Below are 18,381 nucleotides of genomic sequence, written 5' to 3' on the forward strand. Positions count from 1 at the left end.
CTATGACTTTCTGTGCCTACTTAAGATGGTACTTAAAATCAACCTTTTAGACCAAGCTTTCAATCCCTTACCAAATATCTTTTGTTTGGCCCAGTGTCAAATTTTGTTTGGTAATGCTCCTGTAAAGTATTTAGGACATCTTACTACATTAAGTATGCTGTATAAATTGTTGTTGAATGCCAAATTTGCAAGCACTAATCATCATGTGTTAACTTTAATGTAGGATTGTTTGAATTATTGTTTCTAGGAGACCAAAATTACCCTCTTCAACGCACCCAACGTCCTTCAGATAGCCACAAGGCAGAAAAGAGATAAAAATTGATTATGTAGTCATGAAGATCAAACATGGTCCACATCTGGGAACGAATCATTCACTTGTACCATTCAGGCTCAATATTGCTAATACATTGAATGGCCATAAAATCGAAACCTTTTCAGCCTGATTAAGTAGTCGGTTGTGCAATGAACAGAGAAAAGTTGAAGGGTGCGAGATATAATTGCCTAGACTTTCGGGTAATTATTAATTGATGAAATGGCACATCCTTCTCAAGATGCTGCCAGTGGTCCATGGGGTGGAGATTTTACAAGGAAGTGATTCGTGAATCACTTGCTTTATACATCTACGCATACCAGAAGGACTGATGTGAGTGAGGTCACCTCTGATAATGATCTGGAAATGATCTAGATGTCCAGTGAAAGGTTGTTGCCACCTTCAGCCATGGTTAGGCTCCAGAAGTTTAGCTGTAGGTAAATTTATACCAATGCAGTACGGACCTGTTACACCTTTGCTAACTCGTAGGTATCAATATTCCTGGTTACCTCCTCAAAAAACAATCAAATTTGTCAAATATGACCTTCTCTCACAAATCCATGTTGACTATCCCTGATTAATCCATGTCTCGACAAGTTGGACTGAAGGGTCTGTTTCCATGCCGTATAACTCTATAATCTTCTCTAAGTACAGATACATTCTGACCCACAGGTTCTTTCTCTTAACTCCCCCACAGCTGGGGTTAAGCTGACTAGCCTTACATTTCCTGGCCTATCCCTTCCTCCCTTTTATTTCAATAATGGGACAACATTAACAGTCCTCTGGAATGTCACTCGTGGCAAGAAAGGATTTGAACATCACTGCTAGGGACCTGATGTCCCCTCCATTAACAGGAGATACCTTGCCTCTCTTAACTGCTTGAGATGCATTTCATGTGGGCTTGTGGATTTATCCACTTTTAAGACTGCTATACCTGCTAGCACCTTCTCTCTCTATGTTAATTTTTCCAAATATTTCTTCCTAGACTTGAACAGAAATTTGTATATGATTGCATTTCAGTTAAACAGATAGGTTGTTCGGGAGTGAAATCAGGAATCATTTGTTCACAGAAAGGATAGTGGAATGGAACTAACTTCACAAAAAGACTGTGGATCAGCGTGTAGTTAGAATTTTCAAGAATAAAATTGACAGATTTTTATTACACAGTAAGTGCTATCAAGGGAAATGGAGGAAAGGCAGGTAAATAGAGCTGAATACATTGAATTGAATGGCAAAAAAGCTGGAAGAACCACATGACTTCCTCCTGTTCCTAGTTTGAATATTTTTGGTATCTGTGCTCCTGCAAACATCTCATCACAAAAGCCACTGCAATTGAATGTGTTTATTCCTTACTTTGTGCCTATATTTTCAACCAATAAAATCAAATCCATTCCTTTAGGCAGGAGTAATTGCATTCAATCACAAGCATTAGGCGCTGATCATATGCTGCAGAGTTTCAACAGCCATGAATCAACAGAAAGGAAAATTAAAGTGAATTGATGAAAACTGAGCTAGTCTCTGGGAATAGCCACGCTGCATTGTATCAGTACAATAGACAAGGAAGGAGCTGCCAATACAGCAACAACACTTGGGCCTTAATGGTTAAGGTCTGCTCCTGTTCTCTAGATCACGGAACCAGTTATAGTCTTGAGTTTGTTTCATTTTACATTGAATATACTTTTGATACCATGTATTCTTAATAATTGTCATGTTTTGAAACTACTTATCATTTTCCCTTGCCAATTTTTTTCTTCTTCCCATGCCATGGTAAAGACATTGACTTCTCACTTGGGATCCATAGATGGCAGTTGGCCTTCACTATATAGCCAAGCAGCTACTATTCATGTGGCTGTTCTACCAGGGATTATCATAGTATTATTCTCACATCATGTCCACAAACACAAACATTTCCGCAGACCCTGGACATAACTACTCATTGGACAGCCTTACTTTGTCTGTGAGGAGCTAATGATAGATATCTACTTAAACGAAATCTTTCCCATGAATTCTGCTATAGATTCAAAGCAAGTTCATATTTTTGGGGAAGTCTCAAGTGCAGTTCTTTCTCAGTACTGAAGTAACCAATTTCTTGTGTGCACTTTGTATAATCACTCATGGACTACAGTCATACTCAACACTCTGTGCCAGAGTTCCCATTTCTGATCGTAATTCAGTAATCCCTGCTGGAGCTGGTGCAGTTGGAATGTTGGATGAACTTAATTCTTGCTCCCTCCTAAGGCATCAAATAGCCAAAGGGACTATGCTACAACAAGAATTTACACACCTGGAAATATAGGAAAGAGAATTGCAAAGAAAATTAATTAAGTGTAAGAACAAAGGGAATCATTAACACAAAATAGACAGTCCTTTTAGTCATAGGCTGGCTTTAACAATTACTTATCAATTTAACTTCTAAGAATAATCCTTAAAACGATTTAATTATTCTCATGTTTTGGCTGAATAATTATTTGCTTTGTAAAAATATTATTTAATTCATGAGTGACAAAGGTTCATAACTGGACAGCACAAAGATCCTCTAATCTGATGCATGCCAGCCCCTCTTGCCTGTAATGGTTTTAGTTTAAATAAAGGATGCAGGAAGCCATTCCTAGTGTCAGTAAATGACAACTGAAGTCATCTTTAACTTACTGCAATGAAATTGATTCCTGAAGGAGTTTGCAAGGTTAGCAGCCCAAGTATAGTTAGTCACCTTTGTTCATCAACTACTGTGTCTCAATATGCTGCTGCAATTGTTGCATCACCCTACAGCCAATAAAATGGGCAATGCAATGTGCCTTACCCCGTAAGCACAATACACTAGCCTGTTCCATGAAAAGCTTCTTATTTTCATTAATGTAAATGAATCAAATTATTTGATTATTCTTGAGTTGATGTAGGCATGTTGGGGAAGGCGGATTGAGCTGAAGACTAGCTTTCTTCCATTCTTAGTTTTTTAAAAAAAAACTGGCAATAGGTATACAGGAGGACAGACCAGCACGATAATTTAAAGGCAGGAGAACTGGACGTATCAGTTTGATGCCTCTTGTCTGAAAACCTCATAGATATAAAAGCACTATCAGTGTTACCTCCACAGTTCCTAAATAAGGTTATTCTACAGCACGTAGGTAAACCTGGAATCTTATCTTGGGAATTACAAGGTAAACGATACAGGAGGTTTTCTGTATACTGATGTAAACAGCGTTATCATAAACAAGAGCATTTATGAAAGGTTTGTTGTGAACTGTTTTTCTGTGTGCTGCATAGGAACTTGGTGCCCTCTGGTGGAATAGCAGTCTGTTGAAATCGAAAGAACTGCAGAAGCTGTAAATCAGGAACAAAAACAGAAGTTGCTAGAAAAGTTCGGCAGATCTGGCAGCATCTGTGAAGAAAAAAATCAGAGTTAACATTTAGGGTCCAGTGATCCGAAACATTAACTCTGCTTTTCCGGCAACTTCTGTTTTTGTAGCAGTCTGTTGATATTGATTCAGTATTCCATCTTAGGATTTTTCACTAGTGGATGGAAGGAACGTGGGAGAATTGGAGAGGGTACAGAGATAATTGGGGGCCTAGGACTGTTTTTCTTGTAGGAAAGGAAATTGAGATGAAACTTGATGAAGGTCTTTGAAATTGTAAAGTTTCTGGATGGAGTGAATAGGAAGAAATTACCCCAATTGTGAGAACATTGCAAATGAGGGGACACAAGTAAGAGAAGCATAAGAGAAGTCTGTAGAACAGTTGTTTGGGGTCTGGTATGCACTGACTGGGAGTATGGTGGAGGCAAGTTCAATCAAAGCATTTATTGCCTTCTGAAAAGGAAGAATGTGCAAGGCTTTGATGAGAAGGTGGGAGAATGGTGCTAAGTAAACTGTTCATTCAGAGAGCCAGTGCCATCATGATGGACTGAATGGTCTCCTGCACAGTCATCATTCTATAATTTTATAACACATTCACTCAATGCACATACACTAGTTTTCTGAAGATGCCATCCATTTAGCCCTATTTCCTTCTTGTTTCAGAACCTATTAAACTTGAATATAAATGTGTTGGTTTGCTGGGCTGGTAACCTATATTTGCATATCTACATTGTGCTTGCCTGATGTTTTAGTGTCATTATGCATTTATTCTGATACTCAGTTGCATAGAGCAGCTTCACTGTCCAAAACATGCTAAAATAGATTATTTCAGCCAGGAAAAAGTAAATAGTGAACCTGTTCAAAGACTTTGATCTGTATGATCTGTGTGATATTTAAGGAGAGCTATGAGTTACCAGTCTCTTTGCTCATCTATATGCTTAGGAGTACTAATGTTCACTCCTCCCCACCTCCCTGTGAGATAGATAATGACCGTCTGAAACTAAACACTGTGTCACTAAGCCTGTCCAAATAGCCAACCTGAAATAGCTTCCTTCTGGACCCAGTTGGAAGCATCAAGCCAAGGTGCTTAAACATGTATAATTTTTAGCTTTGTGACTGTCCTTTCAATGACTTGTTGTTTCCATGTTAGGCTAAACCGGTTAAAGCAATGAAATTCAGCATGTGAAGACACCACCTATTATTCTAACATGAACAATGAAAAGAAAGTTCACATTTTCCTTGGAGCACCAGCCAATTTGACACAGCGGAGAACATCAGCAAAAGAAGCAGTAGCTGATGGCAGCTCCAAGAAGTGGCTTCAGTGCCAGTTCTTGTATGATAACAAATCTCTCAATGCTATTCCTAGAAAGTGCAGCAGCAAGGAGTCTCAGAAACATTTTGATTGGCAAATAGCAACATTACAGCTGGAAAATCAATATGGACAGACTTCTACTTCAAAAAGTGAAGAAGGAATTATAGTGGAAACCAGCAAACATGATATTCCATGTTATAAAGACCTCAATGTCAGAAAAGTAGGGAAACGGCACAGGGAAAAATTGAGCAATAAAAAATTGTTGAATTCAGGAGAGGGTCTGAAAATAACTGAAGAACGTGATTGTGCTTTCGTCAGTCCTAATTGCTCAGGAGAAAACGTCAAGACATCTTTGAAATCTGACAATGAGAGCAGACAAAGTGAGAAAAATGGGCTTGAGAGTCAGGACTTTCATTGCAGAATAACAGAGCAGAATGCACCTTTGAAAGAAGATTGTCCAGAGTTTCTCTGTCACTCTTTGATGGAATACTTTCAGAATATCTTTCCAGCTGAAGAGCAGGAGTCTTGCTTCAGATGCACATCAGTAAAAGAAGATTTATCATCTGATGCCGAGTTCCTCAGTGTGTTAACTGCCAGTCAAGCTGCTCTTTTTTCATGGGGGCGTCCAGAGAATCAGTTTAACACACAGGATTTGAATGAAAATGTAAAAGTTAAACTGAAAAAAAACGTGGATGTCAATGAACAGTCCCATCAATCGCTTACATCTACTCATAATTTTATTAGACATTTTGGACAAAGTGCCAGTGAGACAATGTATAGGCAAGATAACAGTTCTGAAAATACCCCAGAACTTTACAGCTTATTCAGTGACCAACAACTGTCCACTGATGAGGCTATAAATGGAAGGACTTCAGAACAATCTTTCAGTCCCTCCACTAAATGGTCAAATGATGATGTTGAGATTAATATTGAACCATATAATGGTGGGGTCCTGTACTCTCAGGTTTCAGACAATGCTGAGTGGTCTTTAAAAAGATCAGTGGAGGTTGCTAAGGAACCTGAGGAGGTAAAGCAGGTGACAGAAACGCCAAGATCTCCAGTTTGTTTAGATAGCGATCCACCATCATCTAAGAAAATAAAAACAATGAATTCTGAGAAAATATCCGACCTTGGGCACTATTTGAAGGCATGGAGGGATCAGTGGCTAACACCTAATATTGGATTAATTGAAACACAACAGCTTAAGAACTGCACTGACCGGACTAGGAAGTACCATGTTTTGGTCACTGTACTGTTCCGCTGTCTCCTTAAGGAAATACAGATCAAATCAGGAACATTCGCTGGTTGCAGAGTCCCCATAGCAACTATTTTGGTTACGGACCAATCAGGAGTCATCATGAAAATTGCACTGTGGCGGGCTGCTGCTTTCTGGGCACTCAGTGTCTTCCCTGGGGATGTTTTACTAGTAACAGGTAAGAGAACTTGTATTTCTTAATATTTGAATCAGAGATAGTAGGAACTGCAGATGCTGGAGAATCCGAGACAACAAGGTGCAGGGCTGGATGAACACAGCAGGCCAAGCAGCATCATAGGAGCAGAGAGGCTGACGTTTCAGGCCTAGACCCTTCATCAGAAAATTTCTTAATATTTCTTAATATTTGTTGATTCTTTTAGAAATTTAGTCGGTGAGGGGTGGGGGAGGAGAGAGGAGTGGTGGTGGGGAGTCTTTCCAGCCAAGGAATTGCAATTTCTTTATGTGAGAGAAGTTACAAAACCAGAAATTGATACTGGGTCAGATTCATTCTGTCCTCGAACATATACAGAAATGGCTGAAAAATCTTAGCAGGGCTGGCAGCATCTGTGGAGAGAAATCAGAGTTAACATTTCAGGTCCAGTGACCCTTCTTCATAACAGTTCTTCAGTTCTGATTTCTATCCACAGATACTGCCAGAATTGCTAAGATTTTCTAGCAATTTCTGTTTTGGTTTCAGATTTGCAGCAGGTGGAGTTGTTTCAGCTTTTTATTTTATCATTCTGTCCTCTGCTGGGCTTCTATGAGACAGAATTGAAGGTAAGTGGGGAACCCCCTTGAATTGATCTTGAATCAAAATTGAGATTGGCAAATTTATTCAAGTCATTTAAGGATATAATGAGCAGGGTGGCTGATATATTTACAGTTCCTAAAGGCATTCAATAAGATGCAACATTGCATTAGATAGGAACTGATGGTTTTAAATATCAGAAATCACATGACACCAGGTTATAGTCCAACAGGTTTACTTGAAAACACAAGCTTTCAGAGCCTCGCTTCTTTTCAAGATAACGTATAAGCATGGATAGAATTGTCAAATTGACAAAACACAGGATAAATGAATTGTTTTTCTGTTGGTAAATTAACCAATAAGGTGCTACAGGAACCAATGTTGAAGCCTCACATACTTACTATTGTTAAATTTGGCAGCAGGGCCCCCTTGTGGCACAGCAGTAGTGTCCCTACCCCTGGACCAGGAAGCCTGGGTTCAATTCCCACCTGCTCCAGAGCTACATAATTACATCTCTGAACAGGTCAATTAGAAAAATTGATTTAAATGTTTTAAAAAAAAGATTAAATTTGACAGAATATCAGACAAAGCTCCTATTTTCCCAAATACTATCCTGGTCCCTGCACCTTCCCAACCTTCCTGTAATTATTAAGATACAGATCTTTCATGCATGGAATCCTTGGTAAATAAAATCGCTGCCTACTATGACCCTAAGCTTCACAACGTTCAAATCAGAATGTCCCCTTAAGTTTCAAAGCCCACTCAAGGTCGTCCAGCACAAAATCTTGTTAGACATTACAGTGCCGTAGAGTCAAAGAGATGTACAGCACGGAAACATACTCTTTGGTCCAACTCATCCATGCCAACCAGACATCCTAAATTAATCTAATCCCATTTGCTAGCATTGGGCCCATATCCCTCTAAACCTTTCAGATTAATGTACCCAACCAGATGCCTTTTAAATGTTGGAAGCATACCAGACTCCACCACTTCCTCTGGCAGTTTGTTGCATACACACACTACCCTCTGCATGAAAAAGTTGCCCCTCAGGCCCTTTTTATATCTTTCCCCTCTCAGCTTAAACCCGTGCCCTCTAGTTTACACTCCCGTACCCTGGGGGAAAAGGCCTTTGCTGTTTACTTTATCTATTCCCTTCATGATTATATAAACTTCTTTTAGGTCATCCCTCAGTCTCCAACGCTCCAGGGAAAATAGTCCCAGCCTATGGCTCAAACCCTCCAACCCTGACAACATCCTTGTAAATCGTTTCTGAACCCTTTCAAGTTTCACAACATCCTTCCTATGGCTGTGAGACCAGAATCAAATGCAGTATTCCAAAAGTGGCCTAACCAATGTCCTGTACAGCTGTAACATAACCTCCTAACTTCTATACTAAGTGCACTGACCAATAAAGATAAGTGTACCAAACACCTTCTTCACTGTCCTGTTTACCTGCGACTCCACTTCTAAGGAACTATGAACCTGTACTTGAAGATTTCTTTGTTTGGCAACACTCCCTAGGATCTTACCATTAAGTGTAAACATCCTGCTCTGATTTTCCTTTCCAAAATGCAGCATCCCACATTTATCTATCTGCCGCTCCTTGGCCAATCGGCCCATCTGATCAAGGTCCCATTGTACTCTGACATAACCTTCTTGGCTGTCCACTGCACCACCAATTTTGGTGTCATCTGCAAACTTACTAACCATACCTCCTATATTCACATCCAAATCATTGATATAAATGAAAAGCAGTGGACCTAGCACCGATCCTTCTGGCACACAACTGGTCAAAGGCCTCCAGTCTGAAAAGCAACCCTTTACTACCACAGATAGTAGGAACTGCAGATGCTGGAGAATCCGAGATAACAAGGTGCAGAAATTTCTGATGAAGGGTGTAGGCCCGAAACGTCAGCTTTTCTGCTCCTATGATGCTGCTTGGCCTGCTGTGTTCATCCAGCTCTGCACCTTGTTATGTCCTCTACTACCACCCTCTGTCTCTAATCTGTGAGCTAATTTTGTATCCAAATGGCTAGTTCTACCTGTATTCCATGTGAAATAACCTTGTTAACCAGTCTACCATGCCAACCCTTGTCAAACGCCTTACTGAAGCCCACCGCTCTGCTTTCATCAATCCACTTTGTCGCTTCCTCAAAAAACTCAGTCAAGTTAGTGAGATACGATTTCCCATTCACCAAGCTATGTTCACTATCCTTAATCAGTCCTTGCTTTTCCAAATGCATGTAAATCCTGTCCCTCAAAATCCCCTCCAACAAGTTGGCCACCACTGATGTCAGCCTCACTGGTCTATAGTTCCCTGGCCTTTCCTTACCACCTTCCTTAAATAATGGCACCACGTTAGCCAACCTTCAGTCTTCCAGCACCTCACCTGTCACTATCGATGATACAAGTAATCATGGCATGCTACACAATTATAGATGTCATCTTTCCAATAAAATATTAATCTATCCACGTACCCCGCCACTGGAAAATCCCATCTTCTTCGTGAATGTCCTTCAGAGAAGGAAATCTGCCATCCTCACCTGGTCTGGCCGACATGTGACAATGTGGTTGACTCTGAACTGCCTCTAGTAAGCCACTCAGTTATATCAATTGCAGTGAAGTCTCAACAAAGAAATGAAACCAGACTAACCACCTAGCTTCGACCTAAGCAACTGAAAAGACAATGGCAGAAACAGCCCAGTCAATGCCATAAAGTCCTCCTGACTAACATCTGGGGCTAGTTCCAAAATTGGGAGAGCTGTCTCACAGACTAGTCAAGCAATGGCGTGTCATAGACATACTCACAGAATCATACCTCACAGACAATGTTCCAGACACGATCATCCCCATCCCTGGATACGCTGTGTCCCAATAGAGGTGGCAGCACAGTGGTATACACCAGGAGTGAGTTGCCATCACAGTCCTCAACATTGACTGCTGGTTATCATGTACCACCCTCCCTCTGCTGAGGAATCAGTATTCCTCCATGTTGAACAACACTTGGAGGAGGCACTGAGGGTGGCAATGGTGCAAAGTGTCCACCACCATGACGGGCTTGGCAGCAACACTGCTCCACAACTACCCTCTACCTTCTACAATCAAGCCAATTTTGTATCCAACTTACCAACCCGCTGTGAATCTCGTGTGACATAATCTCCTGGACTCGCCTACCATGACGGACCTTGTCAAATGCTTTAGCAAAATCCGTTTAGACAATTTACATTGCCCTAACCTCATCAATCATCTTTGTCACTTCCTCAAAAAACTCAAACTTGTGAGACAAGATCTCCTCCACTCAAAACCATGCTGTGACTATCCATAATAAGTCCATTCTTTTATAAATGTCTGTGGCAAAGAAACTACTCCTGTAATTTCCCGACCACTGATGTAAGGCCAACTGGTTTATAATTTCCTGGATTATCCCTATTGTCCTTCTTAAACAAAGGAAGGGTCTAGGCCCGAAACGTCAGCCTTCCTGCTCCTCTGATGCTGCTTGGCCTGCTGTGTTCATCCAGCTCTACACCTTGTTAACAACATTGGCGATTCTCCAATCTTCTGGGACCCCTCCTATGACTAAAGAGGATACAAAAAGATGTCTGTCAAGACTCAGCAAACTCTTCTCTTGCCTCCCTCAGTATCCTGGGTTAGATCCCATCAGGCCCAAGGGACTTACCTACCTCAATGTTTCTCAAGATACCCAACACCACCTCCTTTTTAATATTGACATACCCTAGAATGTCAACATGTCTCTAATCTTACCATCATCCATATTCTTCTATTTGGTGAATACCGATGCAAAGTACTCATTAAGGATCACAACGCACTTCCTCTGTGAAATAAAAGCACAGAGGCTGGTATCCGGTCATCAAGTCACCTTTTATTTACATGTGCACAGTACATGGGCTCTGACCAGCCCACTCGAAGCTAGTCCCTAGACTGAGGAGACCTTCTGAATCTCATGTTTATATCTGTCAGCCAGGGCTCCCTGATTGGCCCAGGTTAACCCCAATCAAGGGTCTCATAATCAATGAGGCCCACCTGGCCCTGGTTCCGATCACTACTCTCTGGCTTCATGCAAAATTCCTTCCTTTGTCCTTGAGTGGACCTACCCTTTCCCTAACTACCCTCTTACTCCTATAGAATGTATTAAATGCCTTAGGATTCTCTTTAATCCTACTTGCCAATGACATTTCACGGCCCTTTTTAGCCTTCCTAATTTCTTGTTTAAGTTCTTTTCCGCTTTCCTTACATTCCTAAAGGGATTGATTTCAGGTTCCTAAACCTTACACATGCTTCCTTTCTCTTTTTGACAACACTTTCAATGTCGCTTGTCATCCAGGGTTTCCAAATCATGCCATTCTTAAATATCTTTCATCCTTATGGGAACATGCTGATTCTGAACTCTGATCAGCTGGCCTTTAAAAGATTCCCACATAACAGATGTAGATTTACTCTCAAACAGCCACTCCAAATCTAATTTCTCCAGTTCCTGCCTGGTGCTTTTATAATCATCTTGGTCTCAATTCTACTTTCTGTCCTGTCTCCACAACCCTTCAACCCACTGCTAATTAAAAATCTGTCTATCTCCTCAAATTGACTCAGTGGTCCCAATATCCATCGCAGATTGACAACCTTTTGAGAGAGGTAACTCCTCCACATCTCTGTTTTAAATCTGCTACTCCTTATCCTAAAAATGTGCCCTCTTATTCTTGATTGCCCCACAAGGCAAAACATCCTTTCAATATCATCTTTGTCAATCCCTTTTAATATCATATATGCTTCAATTAAATCTTGTCTCATTCTTCTAAACTCTTGAGAGAATGGACCTAAACTGCTCAGTCTCTCTTCATAACACAAAACTCTTATCTCTGGAGTTGATGTAGTGAACCTCCTCTGAACTGCCTGCAATGCAACTACATCCCTCCATTAAGTAAAAAAACTGTACTTAATACTGCAGGTGTGGTCTCGTTAAAACCTTGTACAGTTGCAGCAACACTTCTCTACTTATATACTCTATTCCTTTCGCAATAACTGGCAAAATTCCATTTGGCTTCCTTATTATCTGCTGTATTTGCATACTGTGATTCTTGCAGAGGACACCCAGATTCCTTTGAACCAAAGCACTCCGAAGTCTCTCTCCATTTACATAATCTGTTTGTTGCTTTTCTATTTTGATCAAAAGGGATTACCTCACACTTATCAATGTTAAATTTCATCTGCCAAAATCTGGGCTATTCACCTAATCTATCCATATCCACTTGTAATATTTTTATTCTTCATTACTACTTACTTTCTCACCTATTTTGTTGTCATCTGCAAATGTGGCTATATTACCTTCTATCCCTGAATCCAAGTCTTTAATATAGATTCTAAATTGTTGGGGCCCAAGGACCAAATCCTTGGCACTCCTCTAGTTACACCTTGCCAACCAGAAAAAGACCCATTTATCCTGACTCTTTGCTTTATGTTGGTTAGCTAATCCTCTATACAAGCAGATAAATTACCCTATTCCTGTGTGAGCCTACCTTGTGTATTAATCTTTTGTGCACCACCTTAGCAAATGCCTCCAGAAGTATAGATATACTACATCTACAGGATCCCCATTATCAACTTTGCTAGTTACATCTTTGAAGAACTTTAGTTGATTAATCGAATACAGTTTACTGTTCATAAAACCATACTGACTCTGAAAGATTGTTTTGACTTTTCAAATGTTCTGTTATTACTTTCTTAATGATGAATTCTAACAATTTCCTAATGACAAATGTTAAATTAACTAGTTTGTAGCTTCCTACTGACTGCCTCCTTCCCTTTTGAAAAAGCGCATTGTATTAGCATTTTTTCAATCCACTAGAACCTTTCCAACATCTGGGGAATTTTGGATTTTATAACCAATGTATCCACTATCCCTGCTACCAGGTTAAAAACCAGGATGTAGGCCATCAGGCTGGGGACTTGTCTGCCTTCAGTCCCAACAGTTGGCTCAGTACTTTTTCCCTATGTGATGATGAATATTATAGTATCTTTGTTTTCTATAACAGCCATAGCCTGTTACTTGTGGGATGGCATTACAGTCCTTCACTAAAAAGCTGAGGCAATGCACTGGTTTAGTTTCTCTGCCATTTCTGTCTTCCCCACTATTAACTTCCCAGTCTCATCCTCCAAGGGAGCAACATTCACTTCAGCTACTCTTTTCCCTTTTATATGCTTAAAGAACCTGAAGAAGATGCCTGTGACAGACTCCAATAGCACAGAGTTGTTCACTAGAAGAGTAGGTAGAGAACTATTAACAATATCTTGCATATGATAACAAGGAAAGAAGTTCTCTTGGCGGCTGTAATGCAGGCACAATTAGATGTCTCTCCTTGCTACAAAATGAATGGGTTTCAAGATTTTATGGTTCAGCCCTTTAACTACCCTGTAATTGAACCTCATAAACATGAGCCAACCGACATCCATATACTGATGTGTCACATGCATTTGCTTTATACAAGGAGCGTTTTGTTTTTCTCGCTACATTGATATACACCATCTATGCCAAGCACACTTTCACTTAATCTGTACCACACAGGTGGATTAATGAAACACCACTGGAGAAGTGTTGAGGGTGCAGCTGATGGCACGCAGCAACCCATTGTAAGGACAGTTGAGATGTTTGTTCTGTCCTCCAAATATAGTTTGCTGATTAAACCTGATTTTTTTAATATTAATCAGTTTTTATTTTTGACCTAAAAAGGAAGATTTGTCCGCAGTTCTTTTCTTCAACAAAAAAAATTAAATTGGAAAGTCCGAAGATTTAAAGGCAGATTGTGCAAAAAGACAAACCATTGTTTATTATTTTTCTGATTTAACACCATTTTCTTATGATAAATCCTGACTTAAATATTTTAAGTAGTTTACTACTTTTGGTTCTGTTTCCCCAACCTGTTTATTTTCCTCTGAGCTAGGATGTCAGGATACAAACCTGGATGTTAGCTCTTTCATCACCTGGTTTCCCAAATCGTTTTGGCTCCAAACACCAGATAACTAATTTACTGCCTATGGATTCAGCCCAAATCAGTATTCAACACAAATATCACAAAATGACTGTGATATCACCAAGTTCAGAATATAGTTATGGAAAAAAGCACATGATCAAGTAGAGAAATAGAAAGGGGACAATTTTTTCAATCTAGGTAGATTAATGAAAATTTGTGGGCAAAACAATGATTGAAAAATGTTGGCCTTCATAGAGATGATGTTTAAATTACTGAGTAGAGGCTTTCCCATCTGTGGAAAAGAAGGACATCCAAATATTCCCTGGATGACTAAAGGTTTAGAGGTTAAATTGAGACAGAGGACAAAGAGGCTTATGGCAATTGTAATGCTCTTAATACAATAGAGAACCAAGCTGAATAAGAAGTAGTCTAAAAAAGGGAGTAGTTGGGACAAAGCCAAACTATGAAAATAGGTGAGCAGCTAACATAAAAGGGAACCCAAAAGGTTTCTATATTTTTCATATTTCATATAAACATATTGCTATGTGAATAGTAGTCAAAGGAATATGGGACCAATTGGGGATCAAAAAGGAGAGGTACAAAATCTTTATTTTCTATCTGACCTCACTAACAAAGACAGTGCTGCCCACATAGGTGGAAAAGTGGAGGCACATGAGACACAAAGGTCTTATAGCTCCTAATTTGGAAGTCCATAAGTTTCAACCCTTGCTTTCAGCCATCAGAGGGTGGTTTGTGTTGTATAGATGATCAAGAATCAACTGTACTGGAAATTGGAAAGCATATAAATCACTTCTGCTTTATTTAATTTCAGGTTAACCATTTTATTCTCCTCAATTGCAGCCTTAACGGTTATGTTTTTAGTCACTTGATTGTGCAGGATTTTAAATGGTTATTGCAGAGTAAGGGGTTAATTAGAAACAAAAACAGAAGTTGTTGGGAAAAACTCAGCAGTCTAGCTGCACATGTTGAGAAAAAGCAGAGTTAACATTTCAGGTCCAGTGATCCTTCTTCAGAAAAGTTAATTAAACTTTCACTCTCAGAATAGCTACTGAGCATGTGCATAAGAGCTGTATCATAGCAATGTCAGATCATATAGAAATGTAACCTTTATCTGTAAGGTTTCAAAAGCTGTCTTGTCTTTTTATCCCAATTACATGTTGGGTTTATTGTCAGTGTATAACTTATTTTACTATGAAGATAGTGACAAGACCTATAGAATGAGAGGTAAGCAACAAGGAGTGCCTGAAGTGTAGAGACACCACGATGCTATGGGTGAAGGATGAGGCCAGCCCAGTTATCCAAACCCTGAAATGAGGGGAATGCCAGAGAGAAATTCAGTGGTGCAAGAGAACAGTGATGACAGACTTCAAGGCCCACTTAGGTTCCAAACTACAGAGAAGGAAAGATTAAGTACAGCAAGAGAAAGTCCAAAGCAAGGAATATGGTGAGCAACAAGCAAATAAATCTGAACAGTGCATTATAAGTTGCTATAGATCAGAAATCTTTCCAGATAGGAATAACTGCACTAGAGAGCAACCTATACAATGCCGAAAAGAGCAAGAAAGAAAAATAAGTATTTTGGCTACCATTGCCCACAAAGCAAATCCACCAATGAGGGACAAAGCCTTGCCTTGACTAGACCCTTAAGAATACTTCAGTAGTCCTTACTAGACTGTGTGTTGGATAAACTGGCACCAAGAGTTTAGCAAATACTGTACTGGTTCAGGCCTCAATTAAATTCCAACAAAGACCGGGTCAATGTGTTGTACATGATTAGTGGTAGTACCAATAGTGTTTTCAACAGACAAGGCATAACAAATCTAACTAGAGTGTATGACAATATTATTAAAACTTTCAGCTCTTATTTCAGTGTAATATGGAACTCCATTATATATTAGGCAAAGTTTAATTGACACAAGCAGGAGCTGGTGAGATCACTGTTTATAAATTAATCATTTTATACCACTCTGGAGTTTAGGCCTAAAAGCTGCACACAAGGATAAAAGAAAATGGGGGTACATAAGATGTCCAGATTGAAGGAATGCAGAGACTTCGGAGGATAGTAGCGCTGGAGGAAGCTACTGAAATAGGAAAGTGGAAGGCTGTGGATGCATTTTAAAACATCGATGAGAAATTTAAATTCAAAACGTTATTAGGTTTGGCTAAGTGGGCTTTTTTTGATTCAACTTTTACATAGATGATTTGGAGTTGGGGACTAAGTGTGGTGTGTCAAAATTTGCAGATGACACTAAGGTGAGTGGTAGAGCAAAGTGTGCAGAAGACACTGAAAGTCTGCAGAGGGATATAGATAGTCGAAGTGAATGGGCAAAGGTCTGGCAGATGGAGTACAATGTTGATAAGTGTGAGGTCATCCATTTTGGTAGGAAAGACAGGAAAATGGACTATGTTTTAAATGGTAAAAAATTGCAGCACGCTGCTGTGCAGAGGGACTTGGGTGTCCTTGTGCATGAATCGCTAAAAATAGGATTGCACGTGCAGGAGGTAATTAAAAAGGCAAATGGAATTTTGTCTGCCATTGCTAGAAGGATGGAGTTTAAAAACAGGGAGGCTATGCTGCAGCTGTATAGAGTCCTGGTGAGGCCACACCTGGAGTACTGTGTGCAGTTTTGGTCTCCTTACTTGAGAAGAGATATACTAGCACTGGAGGGGGTGCAGAGGAGATTCACTCGGTTGATTCCAGAGTTGAGAGGGTTGGATTATGAGGAGAGACTGAGTAGACTGGGATTATACTCATTGGAATTCAGAAGAATGAGGGGAGATCTTATAGAAACATATAAGATTATGAAGGGAATAGATAAGGTGGAGGCAGGGAGGTTGTTTCCGCTAGCAGGTGAAACTAGGACTAGAGGGCATTGCCTCAAAATAAAGGGAAGCAGATGTAGGACTGAGGTCAGGAGGAACTTCTTCACCCAAAGGGTTGTGAATCTGTGGAATTCCCTGTCCAGTGAAGCGGTTGAAGCTACCTCACTGAATGTTTTTAAAGCAAGGCTAGATAAATTTTTGAACAGTAACGGAATTAAGGGTTATGTGAGTGGGCGGGTAAGTGGAGCTGAGTCTCAAAAAGATCAGCCATGATCTTATTAAATGGCAGGGCAGGCTCGAGGGGCCAGATGGCCTACTCCTGCTCCTAGTTCTTATGTTCTTATGTTCTCAGAGTTTGAAGTTCTATATGAGCTTCAACTCAGAAGAGTACAGGGCCTTGACCATGTTCATTATGCTTTCAGATCCTAGTTCTTATGTTCTCAGAGTTTGAAGTTCTATATGAGCTTCAACTCAGAAGAGTACAGGGCCTTGACCATGTTCATTATGCTTTCAGATCAGTGCCAGTCTGTGATCTGAATGTAGTTTCTCTAGCTCCATTGGCTACTGAGGACAGCTAAAATTTACTCTGAGTTTATTGTGTTTGTTTGATTTAAATTGTCTACAATAAATTAGTAATCAAGTAATCCTCAATTAGCAACTGACGCAATTTCCTGTTGCACAAAAAAAAGAAATTTTTTGAGAATCTAACTTTTTTAAACAGCACAGTTCCACATGTACACCAAGAAAAGATGGCATCTCGAATAGCACAGCTCAAGACTGTATGAAGTGCAAACTTAAATTGTATGCTCAAGTCTTTGGAATGGGGCAAAAACTACAACATTTTCATTTGAGGCTAAAATGTTACCTGCTAGGCTAGGTTGTGAAATGGAGATGGTTTATGTTATAACTTAGAATATGAATTTTCTTTCCCAAACCACCTCTTCTTCTGAAAGTATTAATTTACACAAATTAATTGAATGTTTGAAGAATACATTTCATGATTTCTAATTTATTACTCAAGATGCAGAACAATATATATAAAATACTGTAAATGCTGGAAATCTGAAACAAACACAGAGAATGCTGAAGAACTCAGCAGGTCTGGCAGTATCTGTGGAGTAAAACAGAGTTAATGTTTCGAGTCCAGTACAACTTTTCTTCAATTGTTACAGAACAATATGCGGTGGAAGAAGAAGTTAAGGTAAATAACCAAACAGTGCTGTAGTCCAATATGTTGTACTGAAGCCGTGAGCAAACATGCAGTACAAGCTCATTAATATAAAAGCAGACCAGCAAAATCGTCTCAACTCTGCTGCTACCCAGTGATTTCTTCTAGTTGGCTGCATATCCACGAATTTTAAAAAAGTAGAACAGCACCTCATCTTCACTGTAGGCATCTATTGGACCATTAACATATTAAGTTTTTATGTGCTGATAAACAAAAACCAATCCCTTGAATATTCTGGAAAGTAAGGTAGAATCAAGATTCCTTTGGAGATGGTAAGAACTGCAGATGCTGGAATCAGAGATAACACAGTGTGGAGCTGGAGGAACACAGCAGGCCATGCAGCATCAGAGG

The 18,381-nt window shown here is 39.8% G+C and overlaps 1 protein-coding gene and 1 long non-coding RNA gene across 6 annotated transcripts in view; one reads left to right on the forward strand and one right to left on the reverse strand.

Annotated features, from left to right (window-relative positions):
* The window catches only part of shld2 (shieldin complex subunit 2), a 97,202-nt gene that overhangs the window by 42,624 nt on the left and 36,197 nt on the right, over window positions 1–18,381 (forward strand). For 4 of the 5 annotated variants that reach the window (XM_048616376.1, XM_048616377.1, XM_048616378.1 and 1 more), the window contains exon 2: window positions 4,814–6,408. The exons of the other annotated variant lie outside the window; for it this stretch is intronic. In XM_048616376.1, the coding sequence (XP_048472333.1) occupies window positions 4,872–6,408 (1,537 nt within the window). In that variant the 5' untranslated portion in view covers window positions 4,814–4,871. The remainder of the gene's footprint in view (window positions 1–4,813; window positions 6,409–18,381) is intronic. 5 annotated transcript variants of the gene reach the window in all.
* The window catches only part of LOC125486868, a 90,025-nt gene that overhangs the window by 32,761 nt on the left and 38,883 nt on the right, over window positions 1–18,381 (reverse strand). The gene's annotated exons all lie outside the window — the stretch shown is intronic.

This window comes from Rhincodon typus, chromosome 34, assembly GCF_021869965.1.
Source record: "Rhincodon typus isolate 14 chromosome 34, sRhiTyp1.1, whole genome shotgun sequence".
Classification (NCBI taxonomy): Eukaryota; Metazoa; Chordata; class Chondrichthyes; order Orectolobiformes; family Rhincodontidae; genus Rhincodon; species Rhincodon typus.